This window comes from Carassius gibelio, chromosome B3, assembly GCF_023724105.1.
Source record: "Carassius gibelio isolate Cgi1373 ecotype wild population from Czech Republic chromosome B3, carGib1.2-hapl.c, whole genome shotgun sequence".
Classification (NCBI taxonomy): Eukaryota; Metazoa; Chordata; class Actinopteri; order Cypriniformes; family Cyprinidae; genus Carassius; species Carassius gibelio.
In genome coordinates, this window is record NC_068398.1 from 4,768,875 (window position 1) to 4,790,476 (window position 21,602).

General features: G+C 36.3%; 2 protein-coding genes and 2 long non-coding RNA genes across 50 annotated transcripts in view; 2 read left to right on the plus strand and 2 right to left on the minus strand.

The window, feature by feature from the left end:
• Positions 1–4,346, minus strand: part of LOC127952559 (gastrula zinc finger protein XlCGF57.1-like) — a 50,568-nt gene extending 46,222 nt beyond the window's left edge. The window contains exon 1 of the mRNA XM_052551179.1: positions 4,217–4,346. The gene's annotated coding sequence lies outside the window, so the exon portion shown is untranslated. The remainder of the gene's footprint in view (positions 1–4,216) is intronic.
• Positions 1–21,602, plus strand: part of LOC127952627 (uncharacterized) — a 117,816-nt gene that overhangs the window by 26,811 nt on the left and 69,403 nt on the right. The window lies entirely within an intron of this gene.
• LOC127952544 (zinc finger protein 501) overlaps positions 1–21,602 on the minus strand; it is a 149,857-nt gene that overhangs the window by 25,367 nt on the left and 102,888 nt on the right. For 26 of the 46 annotated variants that reach the window (XM_052551141.1, XM_052551129.1, XM_052551140.1 and 23 more), the window contains one exon: positions 1,146–2,441. In XM_052551141.1, coding sequence (XP_052407101.1) covers positions 1,146–2,441 — 1,296 coding nt within the window. Of the gene's footprint in view, positions 1–1,145; positions 2,442–2,772; positions 3,031–4,216; positions 4,356–4,785; positions 5,080–17,567; positions 21,180–21,602 lie in introns of those variants that run through there. The other 20 variants (XM_052551151.1, XM_052551150.1, XM_052551153.1 and 17 more) reach the window with 8 other exon arrangements.
• On the plus strand, positions 926–21,558 carry LOC127952646 (uncharacterized). The gene is made up of 2 exons (XR_008153017.1): positions 926–1,071; positions 21,355–21,558. It is a non-coding gene; the product is annotated as an uncharacterized LOC127952646 (long non-coding RNA).

The window sequence follows — 21,602 nt, forward strand, 5'->3', positions numbered from 1 at the left end:
CGTAGGTCTAAGGTTCTCGTTGCATGTCTTTTACGTGTGTTTTTGAGGTTGAAATGAAATCAAACACTTCCATACTGCCCTTGATACTTCTGAATGTGATATCTACTTCATAATTATTGAGAAATGTATGAAAAAACATGTTTCAGATCACTTGAACCATATAGAAATGAGGGTTAAGTTACCCATCCCGACTTAAGAGAAGCAAAGAATCCGTTGCAAAGCTACATGAAAGTATATATTGTATCCGTGATTCTAAAATACATCATAAGTAGAACAATAACTGTTTGTTTTAACAAAGAACAAACAAAAAAAATGTATCTAAACCTCACTTAAAAGTGTTACAGCAACTACATCAGCCTCCTTCGTAACAATACATAACGGTTTGTAGAAAGCTTCTACTTTCCTTCAAGAGTAAGCAACTACAAGTGACACACATGCATTCGACAATAGAATATACCGTAATTCCTCAAATAAGCTGGGGCCTTTATTTACCTGAACTGCAGAAGGTAACAGGATTTTATTTGAAGCAGGCTTTTATTAGAGGCAGACCTTTTTTTCTAATTCCATCTGTTTGATAAGTAATTGTTTTAAATAACCGGTTTTAAATTAAAAGCGATAGCGTTCCAGTGGAAAGGCATAACATTAGCACAGAATCAGTTCAGAATCAATCACCAAAAGAATCAGTTCGGTTCAGAGACGCTCTGTGTGTCGGTCTGCTTCACGCTGAATCACGCATGCGCAGTATCATCAGCTCCTCGGTTCTCGAATCGGACGCATCCAACAGAAATGCTTCTCGGTTCAGTGTACTGGTGATCCGAAAACCGATGCAACCGGTTCTTGACTCGAGAACGAGAAACGCTCCGGCAGTGGGCGTGTACGTTCGTTATCTGGCTCTGCTGCACAAATTTCCCCCCGGCCTTAATTTGTCCGTGTTGACCACGCCCCCGGCCACTATAAGAGGCCCGCCGTTTATTTGACTACCGGTTTTTATTTGAGGAATTACGGTAACATGAAACTCATATAAAATTACAAGTATAACATTTATATCATGAAGCAAAATGATTTATCCAGGTGATATTTTATTGCTTGCAGCATTATTGCAGCATCAGATCTGAAAGTGCTGGATCTGAAGATGATCTACTTACTGTGAATGGTTTTTGTATGACTGTGTAGAGAAAATAAACGACTGAAACACTTCCCACATGCAGTGCAGTGATACGGTTTCTCTCCAGTGTGGATCCTCTCGTGTATTTTCAGACTTACTGCATGAGTGAATCTCTTGTCACAGTGTGAACACTTGTAAGGTTTTTCTCCAGTGTGGATCCTCTCATGTGTTTTCAGGTTTCCTGACCGACTGAATCTCTTGTCACAGTGTGAACACTTGTAAGGTTTTTCTCCAGTGTGAGTAATCTCATGCTGTTTTAAACTGGTCGCTGTAATAAAAGTCTTTTCACACTCAAAGCACATGTACTCTCTCACACCAGTATGAAGTTTCTGATGTTGTTTCAAACTTTGTAGCAATGTAAAACTCTTTCCACACAAATCACACGAATATGGCTTCTCCTGTGTATGAACTCTCAGGTGCTGCTTTAGGACTGAAGCCCTCAAAAATGTTTGCCCGCACTGATCACATGAGTACAGTTTCTCTCTTGTGTGGCTGTTCATGTGACTCTTAAGTGTTGCTGATTGTGTGAAACACTTCCCACATTGATCACACGTGTACGGTTTCTCTCCAGTGTGGATGTTCATGTGACCATTAAGGTGTGCTGATTGTGTGAAACTCTTCCCGCACTGATCACAAGTGTACGGTTTCTCTCCAGTGTGGATGTTCATGTGACCCTTAAGGTGTGCTGATTGTGTGAAACTCTTCCCGCACTGATCACACGTGTACAGTTTCTCTCCAGTATGGATGTTCATGTGTTTCTTAAGGTGTGCTGATTGTGTGAAACACTTCCCACACTGATCACAAGTGTACAGTTTCTCTCCAGTATGGATGTTCATGTGTTTCTTAAGGTTTGATGATTGTGTGAAACACTTCCCACACTGATCACATGAGTACAGTTTCTCTCTTGTGTGGCTGTTCATGTGACTCTTAAGTGTTGCTGATTGTGTGAAACACTTCCCACATTGATCACACGTGTACGGTTTCTCTCCAGTGTGGATGTTCATGTGACCCTTAAGTGTTGCTGATTGTGTGAAACTCTTCCCGCACTGATCACATGTGTATGGTCTCTCTCCAGTGTGAACTCTCATGTGAATATCAAGATAAGATTTGCTTGTGAAACTCTTTGGACACTGAGTGCAGGTGAAAGATTTCTTGGCTCTTCTTTTCTTTAAATCTTTGTTTTGAGAGCAACTCAAAGGCTTTTCTCTGGTTTTGACATGATTTTTCTCCTCAACTTCACTCAATTCTTCACTCTCCTGGTTCTCTTCAATCAGCTCTTAAATAAAAGTAAAAACGGTTAGTTTTCAGGAACTTTACATCAACCCTGTTACCAAAGTTACTGTAAGAAAAATAATCTCTATCACTATGAATAACTGCTATAATTTATGGGAAATAAATTAGTAACTAGCTAATCAGATTTTGCTTAAGTCATTACTTACTAGATCAATTGTGTTTACTTTTGATGTATAAAAAGCAAACTGTATAGAAATAAAAATGTGTTTAAAATGGCTGCAAAATAAAACTGTGAATCAACCATTTAACTAAATCTGATTTAATCAAGTTTTTCAGAATCATGGATGAATGAGAAATCAATAATAAACACCAACCTGTTTGTTCAGTATCTTCAGTGTGTTTGATTCTGAGGGTTGAGGCTTCTTGATCTCTCATCTTCTCTCTGTCCTCTTTAATAAACTCAGACTTCACAGATTTCAGCTCTTCTGGTGATTTGATGCTCGTCTTCTCTTCTGAACTGATGAGATGTTCCAGCATTTATTGGTGAACTACTGTGGGAGGAGCTTCAATGATGATGTGATTCATGTGGGAGGAGCTTCACTGATGATGTGATTCCTGTGGGAGGAGCTTCACTGAAGGTGAATTGCAGCATGAGAGAAGATGAAAAAAAAACACCTTACAAATTAGCTTAAAGTGGCAATTTACAGGAGATCTGAGGCATCAGCATAATAAATGAGCTGAAAACCAGAACTATTTACATGAAATAAAGAGTCTTTTCAGCAGCTCTGTTAATATTGATGAGCCTCTATCAACACCCATTCAACAAGACATTCATATCATCTCTCTTTATTCTCAGTGTTTGCTGTTGGGACCAGATTTGAGGATATAAAAGAATATAAAACTGCTTTACTGAAGTACTGTTATTTATGAAAATATGACATTGACAAAATAAATAAATTATTGATAAATTACTGACAATAATAACCAAACACTAATGATACTAAAAACAACACCATAGCCTAACATGACCATAGTAATCCTAAACTTGATTTTTCTGTACATAAACTGACAATGATCATAACATTTTTCAAAGCAATATTTAATGCTTCCTGTGTCAAACTTCATATATTCCCATTTATGAATAGATTTGAAATTTAAAATCTTCAAAATGTGAAAAACGTTCATTACTCATTACAGGAACAAAATGTGTTTGGAAATACAGTTGCAATGCAGACCTATTTCAATTTTAACAAGTAAAAATAATCTAAATGTCAGCGGAGGAAAAAGGTAAAAATTAAAATGTTAGCAGCAATATGCTACTTGAGATCGATTCCCACCAGTACCCTTCACAGATTATTATTTATTTATTTATTTATTTTTAGTATTATGACTGGGGCATTCACTAACAGTTCAACTACAAACATCAAAACGAAGCACAAAAGCAGTCGAAATCGCTCAGCTCTGAATGAATTAATTTTTTCCTCACATGCTGCTACAGCAGTAACGTTAAATGATCCCGATGAAAACAAAACAGAAACGAGCCTGTAAAACGTCGCATAAACAAGCTGTAAAGTGTTTGATGTTTGTGTAAATGTGTGAAATACTGTGAACTGCTCGCCTCTCCGGGATTTATACTGTCCTCTAAAACCGTCGATGAATTAATAATTTATGTACCATCTGAAACTATTAGCTTTATTTCACATTAACAATTAATCACAGTAAGATTTTCTCTAAAAGCACAGAACAAACAATAATTAGCTTAAAGAAAGAAATCTGACAGATAAAACTATTTTGACAAATACAACATACACAACATACCTCGTTGGCTCAGTACCGAGAGAGGAATTAGTTTCAGTCTTTTTCTTCTTCTTTCTGTTTATCTTATCTCTCTTAAACTTAGCTTAGTGACCACACTTTAGTCATACATCTTTCTTTCTCTCGAGAGATCGCTTCTTCTGCGGAAATTAACCTCTTCTCTGCATACAAAGCTCACTCTGAAGCTACAGCGCCCCTAGTGGCACTTAACGATAATAATAATAAAAATACAGAGAATGAATAGAAACGAAAATGTAGCAGTAACAAGATTAATGAGAACGGGTTGGAGGGAAAGAGGACACGTTCCAGGTAAAGGCTTGGATGGCAAAAATGGGGTCTGGGAATATCACATCTAAGATCGATCTTGAGGAGTTCGACAATCCAATTAGCAATGAAATGAAAAAGAAATATGGGAAAATAATTGTAGAAGTCATACCCTGGATTTAGTATCATGGTGTTCCCAAAAAGAAAATGTACATTTAGCATAACAGCCCTGAACAAAGTAAAAGAGAGTTTGGAAACGTGGAAACAAATTAAGAGATTATAAAAAGTGGAAAAACAAACAAAAAGACAAGTCAAAGGAACATAGAAATTTTTATTTGTATTAAATAACAGGCATGAAGCAGCAGAACGCAGAGAAATACATTTCAATGTCATTTAGGAATGAAGTAAAATTATAGTTCTGTAGCATGTGAAGATAAAAGAACAGATCATATTACTCAGAATTCTTCTCTTTATTCCCTCAGACTTTGATCTGGACTCCTGGCTTCACACCTTTAGAGAAATGCCACAGCAGCACCAGATTCAGCCACCACCACTGCCTCCATCCTACAGCGCAGCTGCATCTGCATGACAATCCTTGCCACCTGACGAAAGACAAACACAGATCTTCAAACTGACCCTCAACAACTTCAACAGCATCATTATCATCCAGAAAGTCTGCCACCAGCGACTGCCTAAGAGTAGTGAAATACTCCATGACTGGAGTCAGCACCATATCTAAAGTTTATGAGAGAATGACACTGCAGCCTGAACGAGCATGAACTGGAGGAAAGAGGAGCATGTTGAACTGTCCACATCTGAGAAGACTGGTATTGGCTGTGTGGAAGCATATTCTTGAAGCATCTGGAAAACGTTGCCATCGGTCTAATGTTTTCTGGGTACTGAAGTACATAGTGTAACACAGTATGCAAGATTTAATCTGATAAAACATTTTTTTAGACTGAAGCCCTATAAAGTGAGCACATGCTTTTGAGTGCAGTTTTGAGAACACTAGACACTCAGGGATGGGCAGTATTTCAGATACATGTATTTAAAATACGCATTTGAAATACAAAATACTATTTTGTATTTTGTATTTTAAAGCCTTTGGAAAAAATCAAATGTAATTTGTATTTAAATACATTTGAAACAAGTATTTTTGTATTTTCAAAATACTCAAAATACTTTGAGCCAGTCAACCTCTTTATCAGGGTGCTGTTTTCATGCATCAACTAGTTCAGACCAGACACACAAAAGTTTTTTTAGTACACTTCTTAAACCCTAACCAAATAATCAAGCTAAAACCAGCATATTTGACTTGTGACATTAGAACAAAACACATTAATATGATAACATATGTATAATACTAAATTGAACAATACTGTGTTATATATGTTTTTTAATTCATTAATTATTTTATTTCAATTAATGATTGTATTAAACATCGACCATTACTTTATTCATTATTTCTGCTATGCAGGCTCATTTTGTAAATGTAATCATTTTAAATTTTACAAACATGGTGCTTTATGAAAATGTAACTGGACACATTTCCAAATTGTGATTGTCTTTACCCATCTATGCAAATGTTTGTTTATGTAGAGATGAAATAATTAGGTTAATCATTGTCTGTCTACATCAGTTTAGTGTAGTGATTGTGTGCATTTGTGAGGACAATGATTAAAAATACAGCACACTTTTAGTTTTTTTGCTCACCAAAAAATTTTTGCCAAATGATTTTAGATAAACTTTAGATTTTCTAATCATGTATACAGAAACAAAATAAACTTTACATTAAACAAATATAAAAGTTACTATACTACTTGCTTTAAAAAAAACAGCATCAAAAGAGTTTGAAATTCAGTTTTTGCTGCGGTATCAAAACTGATATTGATAATTGTGAAACCATGCCATATATTGTTATTGTAAAGTAAAATTAAGATTTTGGTCATATCACCCATCGGAATTCCATCAACTAGTTCAACTGGGCGGGTTAGTTAAGCAATATTGGATGGCAGATACTTTAAGATTGTGAAACAAACAGAACTGGGCCACATTGGAACGCCAGTCTGTCACATTGGCTTTTAAGGATGGTGATAAAACATAATAAAAGTTAGATTTTTTTATTTTTTGTAGTTTTTTGTAGTTTTTGTAGTTTTTTTTCTTACACTGCAGGGGAAGGAAAGAGGTATATAAAATTAAACGAAAGTTTCTAAGCAGTTGCACACATCTAAATGCTTTTTGGCATTCAGAATAGGCCCAGATAGATTTCAGCCTAATAGGGATACCTGCACTGAATCTTCAAATTCACATGTATTTTGTGTATTTTCAAAATACAAAATACTGTATTTAACACCGTATTTTGTATTTGTATTTAAATACATTTTTCCACACAGTATTTTGTATTTTAAATACATTTCCATGTATTTATGCCCATCTCTGTAGACACTCCACATAAAGCATTAAGGCGACTGATATTGTGGTCTGCTGGCATCTTCGTGTGTTCCTGCAGCTTGCCTTGCAGTTATTTATAGATGTATAAAACATTGTCTTGACAAAAAAATCTCACAGATTTAGCTGTTGAACTGTATACATCAATTTTTAATTATTATTAAAATAAAAACAAAATGTTTTCATTTTTCTTGAAAAAAGCTTGCAGAAAACGGTTCTCAATGTTGAATTTGGTAAAAACAATGATCATTATTTCAGATGTTTCTAGTCTTAACCTGTGGGCCCACTTGTCATTTTAAACTGTGATATCTTAGTCTGAACTTAAAGTAATCTTGACAAACTATATATCCACTGAAAGCTTAAAGACTCTAGTTTTCATATTTGGTGACTAATTTCTGAAATTTTTATTGGATTTTTAAAATCCTTAAAGTGTCTATTTTCATAATCTGCCAGGTGCCAAGCTGAAATAATGTCCCAAAGGGTTCTTTTTTTAACCCTTTGCTGCACCCGACCGGAATCCGAAAAATCAAAAAGTGATGTAGAAAGTGGCATAACATTAGAAGTAAACAACATACAGAGACAAATGAACACATTTTCCCATACAATTCTGACCCCAGGAATTTAATGGAATGGTTATTTTTGAAATTTGACAACATATTGACCTTATTTCTGGATAAATTAGCAAAAAATGGCCAAAGATGTGTAGAGGATCAACTATTTTTTCGTTTTCTCAAACGCATAGGGTGATTTTTTTTCCCACAACATATTCTTTATCACTCAAGGGTCTATTTTAAGATTAAATTGGGTACCAAGCTGAAATAATGTCCAAAATGCTTTATTTTTAACCCTTTGCACCAAACCTGAAAAATCTAAATATGATTCAAAGTGGTATAACTTTTTATGTAAACAACTAACAGAGACAAATGGACACATTTTTCAATACAATTCTGACCCCAGAAATTGTTATTTGTCATGTTTTATAACATCTTGACCATCTGTGGTCAAAAAGAGCAAAAAAAAAAAAAAGTTCATTTGACAGTGTTTTTATTATAGTTAGCAGCCTGAAATAGGGTTTATTTTAACCTTTTATTCACCTATCCTGAAACTGAAGTTATTTAAAATAGTATTACTTTTGAAGTTAACAAAACAAAGCAAATTAACTTAAATAAAAATAATAAAATAAATAAATAAATAAACTACAGAAAAAAATCCAAAAAGTTGACTGAGCATAAACTGCAAGTTTTTTTAAATTTTGGGGCTTTGGAGTTGGCAGTTGTCGGTTCGTACCCGCAGATCGCCATCTCCCACTGCTCTCTCTTTTGGAAAAATTTCAGTAAGTATTTGAAACTATAATTAAGATATACCTTTGTAGTCATAACTTAAAGTGATTTTCGACAGTTTTTACTATAAATCACAGGCTTTCGGAAATCGAATCTGTATCCTTGACTAGCAGTGTTGGTAGCTTAGTTGGGTGGAGGATATGAGACTCTGTGAAGACATCAGTTCACCATACCACATGAGGGATATTTGTGAACAGATTCCATAGAAATTAGAGGACTTGTCTTACAGGGAAAATAAATCGTTTACAAGTGTCAAAGGCTTCTATATCTGGTGAATCATTATCATTGAAAAGAGATTCTCTGCGCCATGTCAAATCACGTTAAGTTCAATCTGAAGGAGCTGCAAGAAGGTGTTCCTTCTTTCCCAATCAGTGCATTTTCTGCGACAAGCAAAATCCAAGTTCAAGGGCAAGACTGAAGAGCTTACAAAGTTTCAGAGTTGGAAACACAAGGAACCAGGCTGGAAAGTTATTGAACCTAGGGCACAGGAATTAAAGAAAGAGGCTCTTTATCGCAAGGTGCAGGGCAAGGACCTTTTTGCAATGGAAGCTAAGTATCATCCATCATGCAGAAACAACTTCAACACAGAGTACCAAACCCATGAGCGTGGAAGGGAGAGAGTAGAAAAGGCAGCAGACAACACTGACAGCCTGCAGGCCCAGAAGATAGCGGCACATAACAAGTCATATTGTGTGGTAAAGGATTACATTCTTAGGAATGTGATTGAATGCAAAGAGGTTGTCCAGCTAAGATCCATGTGCAACTTGTACATGAAGACACTGGAAAAATCAAGGTTTTCTTAATCCTGAATACCACAGTGAGAAATTGGCAAGACGGTTACAGGGAGACAAAGACATCTCTCATGAACTCACCTTCTCTAAGGTGCAACAACATGAGTGTATTAAGTCGAACCTCATATACAGCTCAGCATTACTGTAGATGAAGCAGTTGGATGTGCATACAAACTTGGAACAGCTGACCAACTTCAGAACAGAGAAACTACGTAATCGATCAGATGAAGCACGCACAATTTTAGAAGACCTGCTAGGATCATAAGATTCTTTCTGAACACTTTCTCCAAAAGAGGTTTTATGAATCAGAAAAAAAAAAATCATCAGCCATAATAAATATGAAGTGTCTGCTTTTTTCTCACTAATATATGTTGCTACTCTTTGTGAAACCGAGTTTTTAAACTGTTCAAGCAACATCAAGTCCTTCAAATCATCTAATGTCTTCACGTCAGAAGCTGTACACCAACGACTGAAATAAACTGAAATATCATGTACAAACTCAACATGCGTTTGACTATCTTTTTTATTCCAGGACCTAAATTTTTTCCTATAGGCCTCTGGAACCAATACATATGCCCTCAACACTGCATTCTCAACGGTCAAATAATCATTAGCATCTTCTACACTAAGAGATGCATACGCTTCTTGAGCTTTGCCTGTAAAAACAGACTGCAACATAAGTGTTCGTTCCTCATCAGGCCACTTTCTTGCATCTGCCACACGCTCAAACAACAAAAAGAAGCGTTCGACATCTTTCTCGTCAAACCTAGGGATCAATCTCATATTAGTCACTACATCAAATTTACACAAAGTCAAGTCACGGTCTACACCTCCCATTACCACAAGTTTTCCTTCTCTTATCAGGTCTAAACGACAACGTTCAAGATCAAGTTGCTGTTGTTGTAATTGAATTTTAGACATCTCCACTCGATTTTGCGCTTGTAACATCTTCTCTTTCATCTCATTCTGAATTAACAAGAGTTGTTTTTGTTGCTCAAACGTTAAATGAGACATTGTAGATGCATCAACGAAATCTGAAGCACCTTCTGGAGACTGAGGGTGTACTCACACTAGGCACGGTTGCCATGAACCGGGCCTGAGTACGATTGTCCCCCCTCCCCACTCCCCCTCTGGCCTGCACTCACATTTAGGGTTTCAGCATTCGTGCCGGAGCACGCTTACGTCATTATGGTGCGACGGTTTCGGGATAAACAGGAAGAGCGGCGCTCTCTGAACACAATGGAGTGCATCGCTCGGTTTTCTTTGTGGATAATTTTGTGTTGTTTGGTCCACAGCCCTCTCACAGCCTGTTGTTAAACAGATGTGTCGCCTTAGTGGCGCGAAAATTTTCACGTAATCGTGCTGCTCGTATGAGGATGTTTGCAAGGTACCAGCTGAAGTGCAGCGAGGACTTTGCAGTTTTTAGTTTTTATGCGTTTTGCACCTCTGCCGTAGACCAAAGCAACCCTTTCCCTGCCATGTTGGTTTTGGAGCGTCGCAAAACCGTGACGCAACGCGTCCTTTTCCGTGCTCCGGCATGGTTAGCGCTCACACTGCATGCGAACCGCACCCGAGTCCAACTGAATCGAGCCGCGCCCGGGCACAATTCGGAGCACTCACACTAGTCAAACAAACCGCGCTTTGGTGGTCAAACGCACTCAGGCACGGTTCAAACTGGCTAGTGTGAGTACACCCTGAGGGTCTAAAATTCCACGTTCAATTAGTTCCGTTTTTATCAATAATTTAATGTTATCTTTTAAACATTTATCTTGGCTTACCAAGTTAATTTCATAGTGACCTGCAAGTTCTACAAATTGATCCTTAGTTAAATTATTCAACAAACTTTCAGATGGAGCACTAATAAACTCCCCAATTTTTGAGGCCATGGTCAAACCACAAATTGGCTACTTAATTTTTCCAAACATATTTGAGGGGTAAACTTCAAAACTACATAAACTCATCCCTAATCTTCATACAGTTACTTGCAGTGGGTTCTTATACACCATAAACCAGTGTTTGCAATAGCGACCGATTAACGAGTCACTACCACAAAACACGGATGTGTTCGAGACAACTGCTCGGACTGCTTTCACCGTACAAAAAAAATAAACTAAAATAAAAAAGATCGGAGTATCCCGTTAAGGATACCTCGCTAAGCCTAACCAGGGAAAAGTAAATCCAATAATACACTTCCCCTCTAAATATATACAAAGAGTAACCAATACTTACCAAACCTGAACTCCCACAAAGCAACAAAACAAACAAACCAACCAACCACTATATCCTCCAGAATTTGTAGAACCAAATATTAAACATTACCAAAAGAGCAAACAGAAATATTAATTTAACGAATCAATCATCAAATCAATAAAACTGAGTAATATTTTTACCAAACAAATCACTTAAATTTACGGACGAGCCCCCACATTTGTCACGACCGGCTCAAAGCTGTGACAAATGGGAAGGAGGACATAGTCAGGTTGGTATGTTGCAACAAAGTTATTTATTAATATAAAAAAGAACATTAAATGAGAAATCAACAAACCAAAACACGATTCCATCAAACAAACAAAATGGTCCATGCGTCCAACAGAACCGAGTTAAACTAATCATAACCTCAAAGTAGCCAAAGCAAAACCAAACAACCGGGAGTCCACACTCCACACCAAACAGAGCTGAAATTTTATAGGGAAGGTGTACACAATTCCATTGACGAGCCTTCCAACCACACCCACTAACCGGTCTTAGTGGAAGTAACGAGGGACTCGTCACAAAAGAAAACAGGATTATTTAATAGGATGTAAAACTATTAAAATATATATATATATATATATATATATTTTTTTTTTTTAAAGAGTAGATCTTAAATTTCCTTTCAATATGTGCTTCACACTCCATTTCAGTAGGTGGCGGGAATGCACCTTTTAAGTTGGTCTGCCAACCGCCATAAAATCCTAGAAGAAGAAGAAGACGACGACAATCTCCTGAACTCCAAACTGAATGTCAGAATGGGAAAGAAAGATGATTTAAGCAATTTTGAGCGTGGCATGGTTGTCGGTGCCAGACGGGCCGGTCTGAGTATTTCACAGTCTGCGCAGTTACTTAGATTTAGAAAAGGGAAAAACATCCAGTATGCTGCAGTCCTGTGGGTGAAAATGTCTTGTTGATGCTAGAGGTCAGAGGAGAATGGGCCGACTGATTCAAGCTGATAGAAGAGGAAGTTTGACTGAAATAACCACTCGTTACAACCGAGGTATGCAGCAAAGCATTTGTGAAGCCACGACACACACAACCTTGAGGTGGATGGGCTACAACAGCAGAAGACCCCACCGGGTACCACTCATCTCCACTACGAATAGGAAAAAGAGGCTACAATTTGCATGAACTCACCAAAATTGGACAGTTGAAGACTGGAAAAATGTTGCCTGGTCTGATGAGTCTCGATTTCTGTTGAGACGGTCAGATGGTACAGTCAGAATTTGGCGTAAACAGAATGAGAACATGAATCCATCATGCCTTGTTACCACCGTGCAGGCTGGTGCTGGTGGTGTAATGTTGTGGGGGATGTTTTCATGGCACACTTTAGGCCCCTTAGTCCCAATTGGGCATCTTTTAAATGCCACGGCCTACCTGAGCATTGTTTCTGACCATGTCCATTCCTTTATGACCACCATATACCCATCCTCCGATGGCTACTTCCAGCAGGATAATGCACCATGTCACAAAGATTGAATCATTTCAAATTGGTTTCTTGAACATGACGATGAGTTCACTGTTCTAAAATGGCCCCCACAGTCACCAGATCTCAACCCGATAGAGCATCTTTGGGATGTGGTGGAACGGGAGGTTCATGCCCTGGATGTGCATCCCACCAATCTCCATCAACTGCAAGATGCTATCCTATCAATATGGGCCAACATTTCTAAAGAATGCTTTCAACACCTTGTTGAATCAATGCCACGTATAATTAAGGCAGTTCTGAACATGAAAGGGGGTCAAACAGTGTTAGTATGGTGTTCCTAATAATCCTTTAGGTGAGTGTATTTTCCCTGTAAAGCTTTTATAGCAGTATTGGTGATAGCCAATTGTATCCAAAGACATGTCCTCTAATTTCAACCTGTTCATAAATATCCCTCATGTGGTATAGTGAACTGACGTCTTTACAGAGTCTCATATCTCATATACTGTGTAGATATGATAGCTTCTTGCTTGCCCTCCCCACCTGCATGTGTTGAGTGTTGTAAAATTACCTTACTCAGAAAGAGTTGAGACATGTAAAATACGTGTCAGGGAACGAATCCTCTTTGGAGGCACTTGAGCTGTGTTACAATGTTTAATTTTCCCCTTTGGTAAGTATGTATGAAGTATTGAGCCTGAAAAAAAGAAGAAAAAAAAAACTTTAGCTAGTAGCTACCAACTAAGCTACCAACACTGCTAGTCAAGAATACAGATTTGATTTCCGAAAGCCTGTGATTATAGTAAAAACTGTTGAAAAATCACTTTAAGTTATGACTACAAAGGTATATCTTAATAATAGTTTCAAATACTTACTGAAATTTTTCCAAAAGAGAGAGCAGTGGGAGATGGCGATCTGCGGGTACGAACCGACGACTGCCAACTGCAAAGCCCCAAAATTTAAAAAAACTTGCAGTTTATGCTCAGTCAACTTTTTGGACCTTTTTGGATTTTTTTTTCTGTAGTTATTTATTTATTTAAATTTAAGTTAATTTGCTGTTAATTTGTTAGTTTGTTTTGTTTACTTCAAAAGTAAAACTATTTTAAATTTGTTACAGGTGAAGTAATAGGTAACAGGTGAAGTAAAAGGTTAAAATAAACCCTATTTCAGGCTGATAAATATAATAAAAACGCTCTCTTTTTGACCACAGATGGTCAAGATGTTATGAAACATGACAAATAACAATTTCTGGGGTCAGAACTGTATTGAAAAATGTGTCCATTTGTCAGTTGTTTACATAAAAAGTTATACCACTTTATATCATATTTAGATTTTTCTAAAAAGGGTTAAAAATTAAGCATTTTGGACATTTCAGCTTGGTACCCAATTTAATCTTAAAGTAGACACTTGAATGATAAAGAAATATTATGTTGTGAAAAAAAGAAATCACCCTATGCGCTTGAGAAAACAAAAAAATAGTTGATCCTCTACACATCTTTGGCCATTTTTTGCTATTTTGTCCAGAAAAAAGGTCAATATGTTGTCAAATGTCAAAAATAACCATTCCATTAAATTCCTGGGGTCAGAATTGTAAGGGAAAATGTGTTAATTTGTCTCTGTATGTTGTTTACTTCTAATGTTATACCACTTTCTACATCACTTTTTGATTTTTCGGATTCCGGTCGGGTGCAGCAAAGGGTTAAAAAAGAACCCTTTGGGACATTATTTCAGCTTGGCACCTGGCAGATTATGAAAATAGACACTTTAAGGATTTTAAAAAATCAGGTGGCATAAAAAAAAGCCGGGGGGTGCGCGTGGACCCCTATCTAGACTATTTACTTTGAAATAGTGATGCACATACGGAAGTTCTAAGCAGCCATGCATTATAATATTTTTTCTTCTTGTTTTCTCGTTATAACGACTTAATTTTCTCGTTTTCTCGACATAACGAAGTTCGTTTTCTCGTTATAACGACTTAATTTTCTCTAAGAAGTTACAAAACTGCGCCAGCAGATGGCACTATAGACCTGAATATAACTGATGGGGCGTTGTACACTATCCACTTTACTGTACGCGGACCTTCCTCATGATCGCTATAATTTGTGCAGTCTTCATTACTGACATTTAATTAATTCATAAATGTTAAATGCTTGAATCAATATGAATATTTTGTGTATTAAGTTCCTGCTAGATGCATGAGTTTCACCAACGCGTTCTGTGTCATAAAATAACTGCTTATCAAAACCTAGGTTGACGTCACTGTATTCTGTTTATCTACAGTAGGACGGGATTTAATGATGCAGGCTGATGTGATGTGCTTTTCCTTATTACTAATCTTTATTGTTAACCATATTGATGAGAAATGTGATGTATATGTAAAATCCATAGGCTAATTTAATTCAGTTTTTTTCTACACACACACACACACACACACACACACACACACTACACGTAGTCCTACACATGGACGCTCTTTTCAAACAGTAGCTTGTAACACACATGATATCTGCCACATCATATAATGACTACTACAAATTACAAATTATATATAATTTTATTTCAAATAAAGGGAAAATGAAAAGTGAGTTTAATCCAAGCAGCTTTAATTTCGCGGTGTTGCCATTTAAACATGTTAATTACAAAAACAAAATGTTCGTTGTACTGTCTCTGGAAAAATCAACAGTGATTGATCAGCCTTTATTTATATACAGTATTGTAGACGTTATTACCTAGGCGAAGCTAAATTTGCTGAAATATAGGCTACAGTAAGAGTGCCTGCATGGTTGTCCATCAGATGCCTGTCAAAGTTGAGTTCGTTACTATAGCAACAGTAAAACTGTCATGTCGTTATAACGAGAAAACGAACTTCGTTATGTCGAGATAACGAGAAAAATAAGTTGTTATAACGAGAAAACGAACTTCGTTATGTCGAGATAACGAGAAAATTAAGTCGTTATAACGAGAAAACAAAAAGGAAAAAAAATTATAATGCATGGCCGCTTAGAACTTCCGTATGCACATATGAAATCATGAAAAAAAAGAAAGAAAAAAACAGTAAAAACCTTAATTTTCATGTCAAGGGTTAAAAAGATAACATTGATTCTATTTTTGGAGAAAAAGAAAGGTATGAAAGGGGTTTGAATATTAAGAAAAAAACAATAGAATCTCTATTTTTGATGAAGCGTGAACTGTAACGTAGGTCTAAGGCTCTCGTTGCATGTCTTTTAAGTGTGTTTTTGAGGTTGAAATGAAATCAAATACTGCCATACTGCCCTTGATACTTCTGAATGTGATATCTACTTCATAATTATTGAGAAATGTATGAAAAAACATGTTTCAGATCACTTGAACCATATGGAAATGAGGGTTATGTTACCCATCCCGACTTAAGAGAAGCAAAGAAGGATCCGTTGCAAAGCTACATGAAAGTATATATTGTATCCGTGATTCTAAAATACATCATAAGTAGAACAATAACTGTTTGTTTTAACAAAGAACAAACAAAAAAAATTATCTAAACCTCACTTAAAAGTGTTACAGCCTCTACATCAGCCTCCTTCGTAACAGTACATAACGGTTTGTAGAAAGCTTCTACTTTCCTTCAAGAGTAAGCAACTACAAGTGACACACATGCATTCGACAATAGAATATACCGTAATTCCTCAAATAAGCCGGGGCCTTTATTTACCTGAACTGCAGAAGGTAACAGGATTTTATTTGAAGCAGGCTTTTATTAGAGGCAGGCCTTTATTTCTAATTCCATCTGTTTGATAAGTAATTGTTTTAAATAACCGGTTTTAAATTAAAAGCGATAGCGTTCCAGTGGACAGGCATAACATTAGCACAGAATCAGTTCAGAATCAATCACCAAAAGAATCAGTTTGGTTCAGACGCTCTGTGTGTCGGTCTGCTTCACGCTGAATCACGCATGCGCAGTTGTAGCGGTTGTTCCTCTGCGTTGTGTTTTATGGATGTTAAATAAAAGAATTGTCCACACAAAGCTGGTTTTTAACTGATGAGGATTTAATTGTAGTGCCTGTGTAGTAAAACAAGCAAACAGACAGGCACTGTTATCTGCAACAGCTCTTAATTATGCCTGTTAACCACAAAATACATGTTAAGTAACCCAGGCAATTAACCACCGATCACACAATGAATGCAATATACAATATATATAAAATATATCTCCTAAGTGTACAAAATATATTGAAGACTAAAACATATTTAGTTTACAAAATATAATTATACATACACATCTTTCTAATTAAACATCTCGATCTATTATTTATCAATTTCTATTTATCTATATATAAATATTCCTTAATTGAGATGTAAGCCGCATAGCCGCTAACATATCCTTCACAAACGTAACGCACACACTTTGCCGCCATCTCACGCGATGCACTATTCACCAGTAAAGAGCACTCAAATAAACTACATTTACCAGGTTAATAACACGAACTACTGGTCAAATATAACATTACACAGAATACTTTCTAGTATTGGCCACACAGACATGACATGAACACTTATAACACATTTTAACATTTAATGAACGGAGCTCATGAAAATCGTACCTCTCCTCTCTGATGGCATTGAAGCAAAGAGGACGAACTTCCGATTGCGCTGCGTTTTGAACGCCTTACCTACGTATGACATCAGCCGACGTACATACTATATTTAATAAAAGCATGCAACATTTTCAAAATAAAATGCCCCAAAACAATTAATAATAAAAACAAATATACATATATATATATATATATATATATATATATATATATATATATATATATATATATAAAAACACAAAAAAACAAAAATGAATTATAATCTGGTGTAACAACATATCCCTGCTACACAGTAGCCGTGTTTCCACTATCGAGCTAGGACCGGGCGTGCTAGTGCGTGCCAGGGCCAGTCGCGTTTCCACTGTCACTTCCGGGGCTTGATCGTGCCTCGCCGGGGCTTCCTCGGGGCCAACGGCCAGGTTTTTTCGGCCCGACGAAATCCTTGGGCCAAAGCGGGCCAGCTGGGGCTAGAGAAGGAGTTATGAACAAAGGCGGAGTTTTTCCGTGTCTAGAGAGCGTCAGCGCGGATCATTTCAGAAAGATAACAGCGATATAACTTTAGCATTAAAGACGTTTTAAAATCAGTTGAGTTTAAAAATCACTCTTAGTCAGCAGCAAGTGTTTGAAATAACTTGATCCAATGTGGATTATAATCACTACCCTGCTGAAAAAAACAATAGAAACCATTACAGAAATTCTAATGGTTTCCATTACAAAACCATTACAAACCATCAGCAATTAACCATTAAAACCATTACCAAATGGTTTCCATTACGTAGTGTGTTTTGGGCATATTCCATTAGGATTTATTGGTTTGTATTGGTTTCCATTACAAGTTTGTATTGGTCACGATTTGCACATAATGGTTTCCATCACAGTTTTGTATTGGTTCTGATGGTTCCATTACAAGTTTGTATTGGTCTTTATTAAAACAAATTTAATGGTTTCTGTTGGTTTTGTAATGGTTCTGATGGTTCCATTACAAGTTTGTATGGGTCTTTATTAAAACAAATTTAATGGTTTCTGTTGGTTTTGTAATGGTTCTGATGGTTCCATTACAAGTTTGTATTGGTCTTTATTAAAACAAATTTAATGGTTTCCGTTGGTTTTGTAATGGTTCTGATGGTTCCATTGCAAGTTTGTATTGGTCTTTATTAAAACAAATTTAATGGTTTCCGTCGGTTTTGTAATGGTTCTGATGGTTCCATTGCAAGTTTGTACTGGTCTTTATTAAAACAAATTTAATGGTTTCTGTTGGTTTTGTATTGGTTCTGATGGTTCCATTACAAGTTTGTACTGGTCTTTATTAAAACAAATTTAATGGTTTCCGTTGGTTTTGTAATGGTTCTGATGGTTCCATTACAAGTTTGTATTGGTCTTTATTAAAACAAATTTAATGGTTTCCGTCAGTTTTGTAATGGTTCTGATGGTTCCATTGCAAGTTTGTACTGGTCTTTATTTGCATATATTTAATAGTTTTCGTTGCACTTTTATATTGGTTCTGATTTGAATGTTTAACTGATAGCTGGTAATTAGGCCATTAATTAATATAAGTAAATAATTTAAATTATTAATACAAACTGTACACAGGTTTTGTCAAGAATATAATGTTTTTATTTATTTAAACTTCATACCAACCTTTCAATAGCAAACAGTTCAGGTTGTTTTGCAAAGAATTAAGAATATGCACCTAAAATCAAAATTATTCACAGAATACTCAACATAGCTGGAATTAACACAAAACCTTGACATTACATTTTATTTTAATTATTGTTATTCATTAATGCATTATAGAAATGCAGGAACTATGAACTGTTTTTGTGGCTTGTAGCTGTCTCAGACCTGCAAAAAAAAAGGGAAAAAAAGGGACAATTCATTAGGACAATGTACCACATTACCAGTATGTGAGATTATCCATACATATATTTATATGGCAGTCTCAAAAAAGTTATTGATTTTTCTTTCATGCCTAAAATCATTAGGATTTAAAAAAAAGAAAATGTTCCATGAATATATTTTGTAAATTCCCTACCATAAATGTATCAACTTAATTTTTTATTAATAAAATGCTTTGCTCTAGATTTGAAATATTTTTCACAATATTTAGATTTTTTAGCACCATCAGATTCCAGATTTTCAAATAGTTGTATCTCAGACAAATATTGTCCTCCTAACAAACCATACATCAATGGAAAACTTATTTAGTATTATTATTGAAATAAAAATCTAAAAAATAAAATAAAAACAATTATCCTTGTAACTGGTTTTGTGGTCCAGTTTCACAAATAGGCTTGAATAATTACATTATCTACTTTTTATGGTACATAGTCTCTATTCACTTCGAGTCATATTAGATAAGAGGTTGTAGCAATTCCATTCGGATATGGATATGTAAACACTTACCACTGGCAGTTTTATCTGGTTTATGTCACTGATCTCCTCAGCCAGGTATTTCCATACACTTAGGAGGCGTTTATTTCCTATAAGGTGTGACCTTTTTGTTTTGTTTAAACAAGGCAGAAATATTTATAAGCGATGAAAAAGACTATGCACGCTGGGCATTAACATTAAACATGGTAAATATGACCGCTTGAAGAAATCAGACGTCAGCTTCTTATCTACTATGCACGCTAAACATTAACATTACCATAGTAAACATGGTAAATGCAACCACTTGGAGAATTCAGACATCAGCTTCTTATTCTCTATCACAATTGTGTATTTACTAAGTAACATTTTATCTGTCATCTCGTTTCGTGAGTTTAGCTCCACGTTGCATATCATCAAAATATAATAATGATTTTTGTTCAGGAGCTTTTATAAAAGTAGAGAGTCTGCGTTGAGGATCATTTCAGAAAGATAACAGCTTTAACACCAGCATTAAACACTTTTTTAAATAAGTTGAGCTCAAAACTCACTTTCAGTCAGCAGCGAGTGTTTGAAATAACTTGATCCAATGTGGATTATAATCACTAAACAAGGCAGAAATATTTATAAGCGATGTAAAAGACCATGCACGCTGGGCATTAACATTAAACATGGTAAATATGACCGCTTGAAGAAATCAGACGTCAGCTTCTTATTCTCTATCAAAATCGTGTATTTATTTAGTAACTTATACTATCTGTCACAAGCCTCGTCTCGAGAGTTTATCTTACGTTGCCTATCATAAAAATATAATAATGTTTTTGTTCGGGAGCCTTTATAAAAATAGAGATATTATGATTCATTATTAATGTGATGTATAGGCTACAAATAAACAGAAACCGACTTGACTGAATAAGCAGGCTATTTTCATAAGCGTTAAAAATAAATAAATAAAATAGAAATAAGTGTATTTATGTGTGATTAATTTTGAGTCTTTTTAAATTAAATCAATATGATCAATGTATCACTTATTTTAGAGTTAAAACATCGATGCTTTTGAATTTGAATATATAACAAAGCATGCAAACAAACTGCCGCTCTTTTATCATGTTGTTTTGTGATCGCGCATGTTCCAGTGACTTATTTCTTAGTTTTCTGATAACTTCTCTTTGATAGTGAAATAATGAGGTTGCATGACGTTGTTCTGAGAGGCGTGTAAAGGGCGTGTTTTAGTGACGTGCAGCGGTGCTTCAAGCTCCACTGTGGAAACCCTGCGCTATTCTGTCCTCGTGCTACTGGCCCGAGGCTAGGAGCCCCGCCCGGCCCGCTTTAAGCCCTGGCTCGCACTGGCCCGACAGTGGAAATGCGGCTAGTATCATCAGCTCCTCGGTTCTCGAAACGGACGCGTCCGACAGAAATGCTTCTCGGTTCAGTGTACTGGTGATCCGAAAACCGATGCAACCGGTTCTTGACTCGAGAACGAGAAACGCTCCGGCAGTGGGCGTGTACCTTCGTTATCTGGCTCTGCTGCACAAATTTCCCCCCGGCCTTAATTTGTCCTTGTTGACCACGCCCCCGGCCACTATAAGAGGCCCGGTTTTTATTTGAGGAATTACGGTAACATGAAACTCATATAAAATTACAAGTATAACATTTATATCATGAAGCAAAATGATTTATCCAGGTGATACTTTATTGCTTGCAGCATTATTGCAGCATCAGATCTGAAAGTGCTGGATCTGAAGATGATCTACTTACTGTGAATGGTTTTTGTATGACTGTGTAGAGAAAATAAACGACTGAAACACTTCCCACATGCAGTGCAGTGATACGGTTTCTCTCCAGTGTGGATCCTCTCATGTCTTTTCAGGTGTCCTGACTGATTGAATCTCTTGTCACAGTGTGAACACTTGTAAGGTTTCTCTCCAGTGT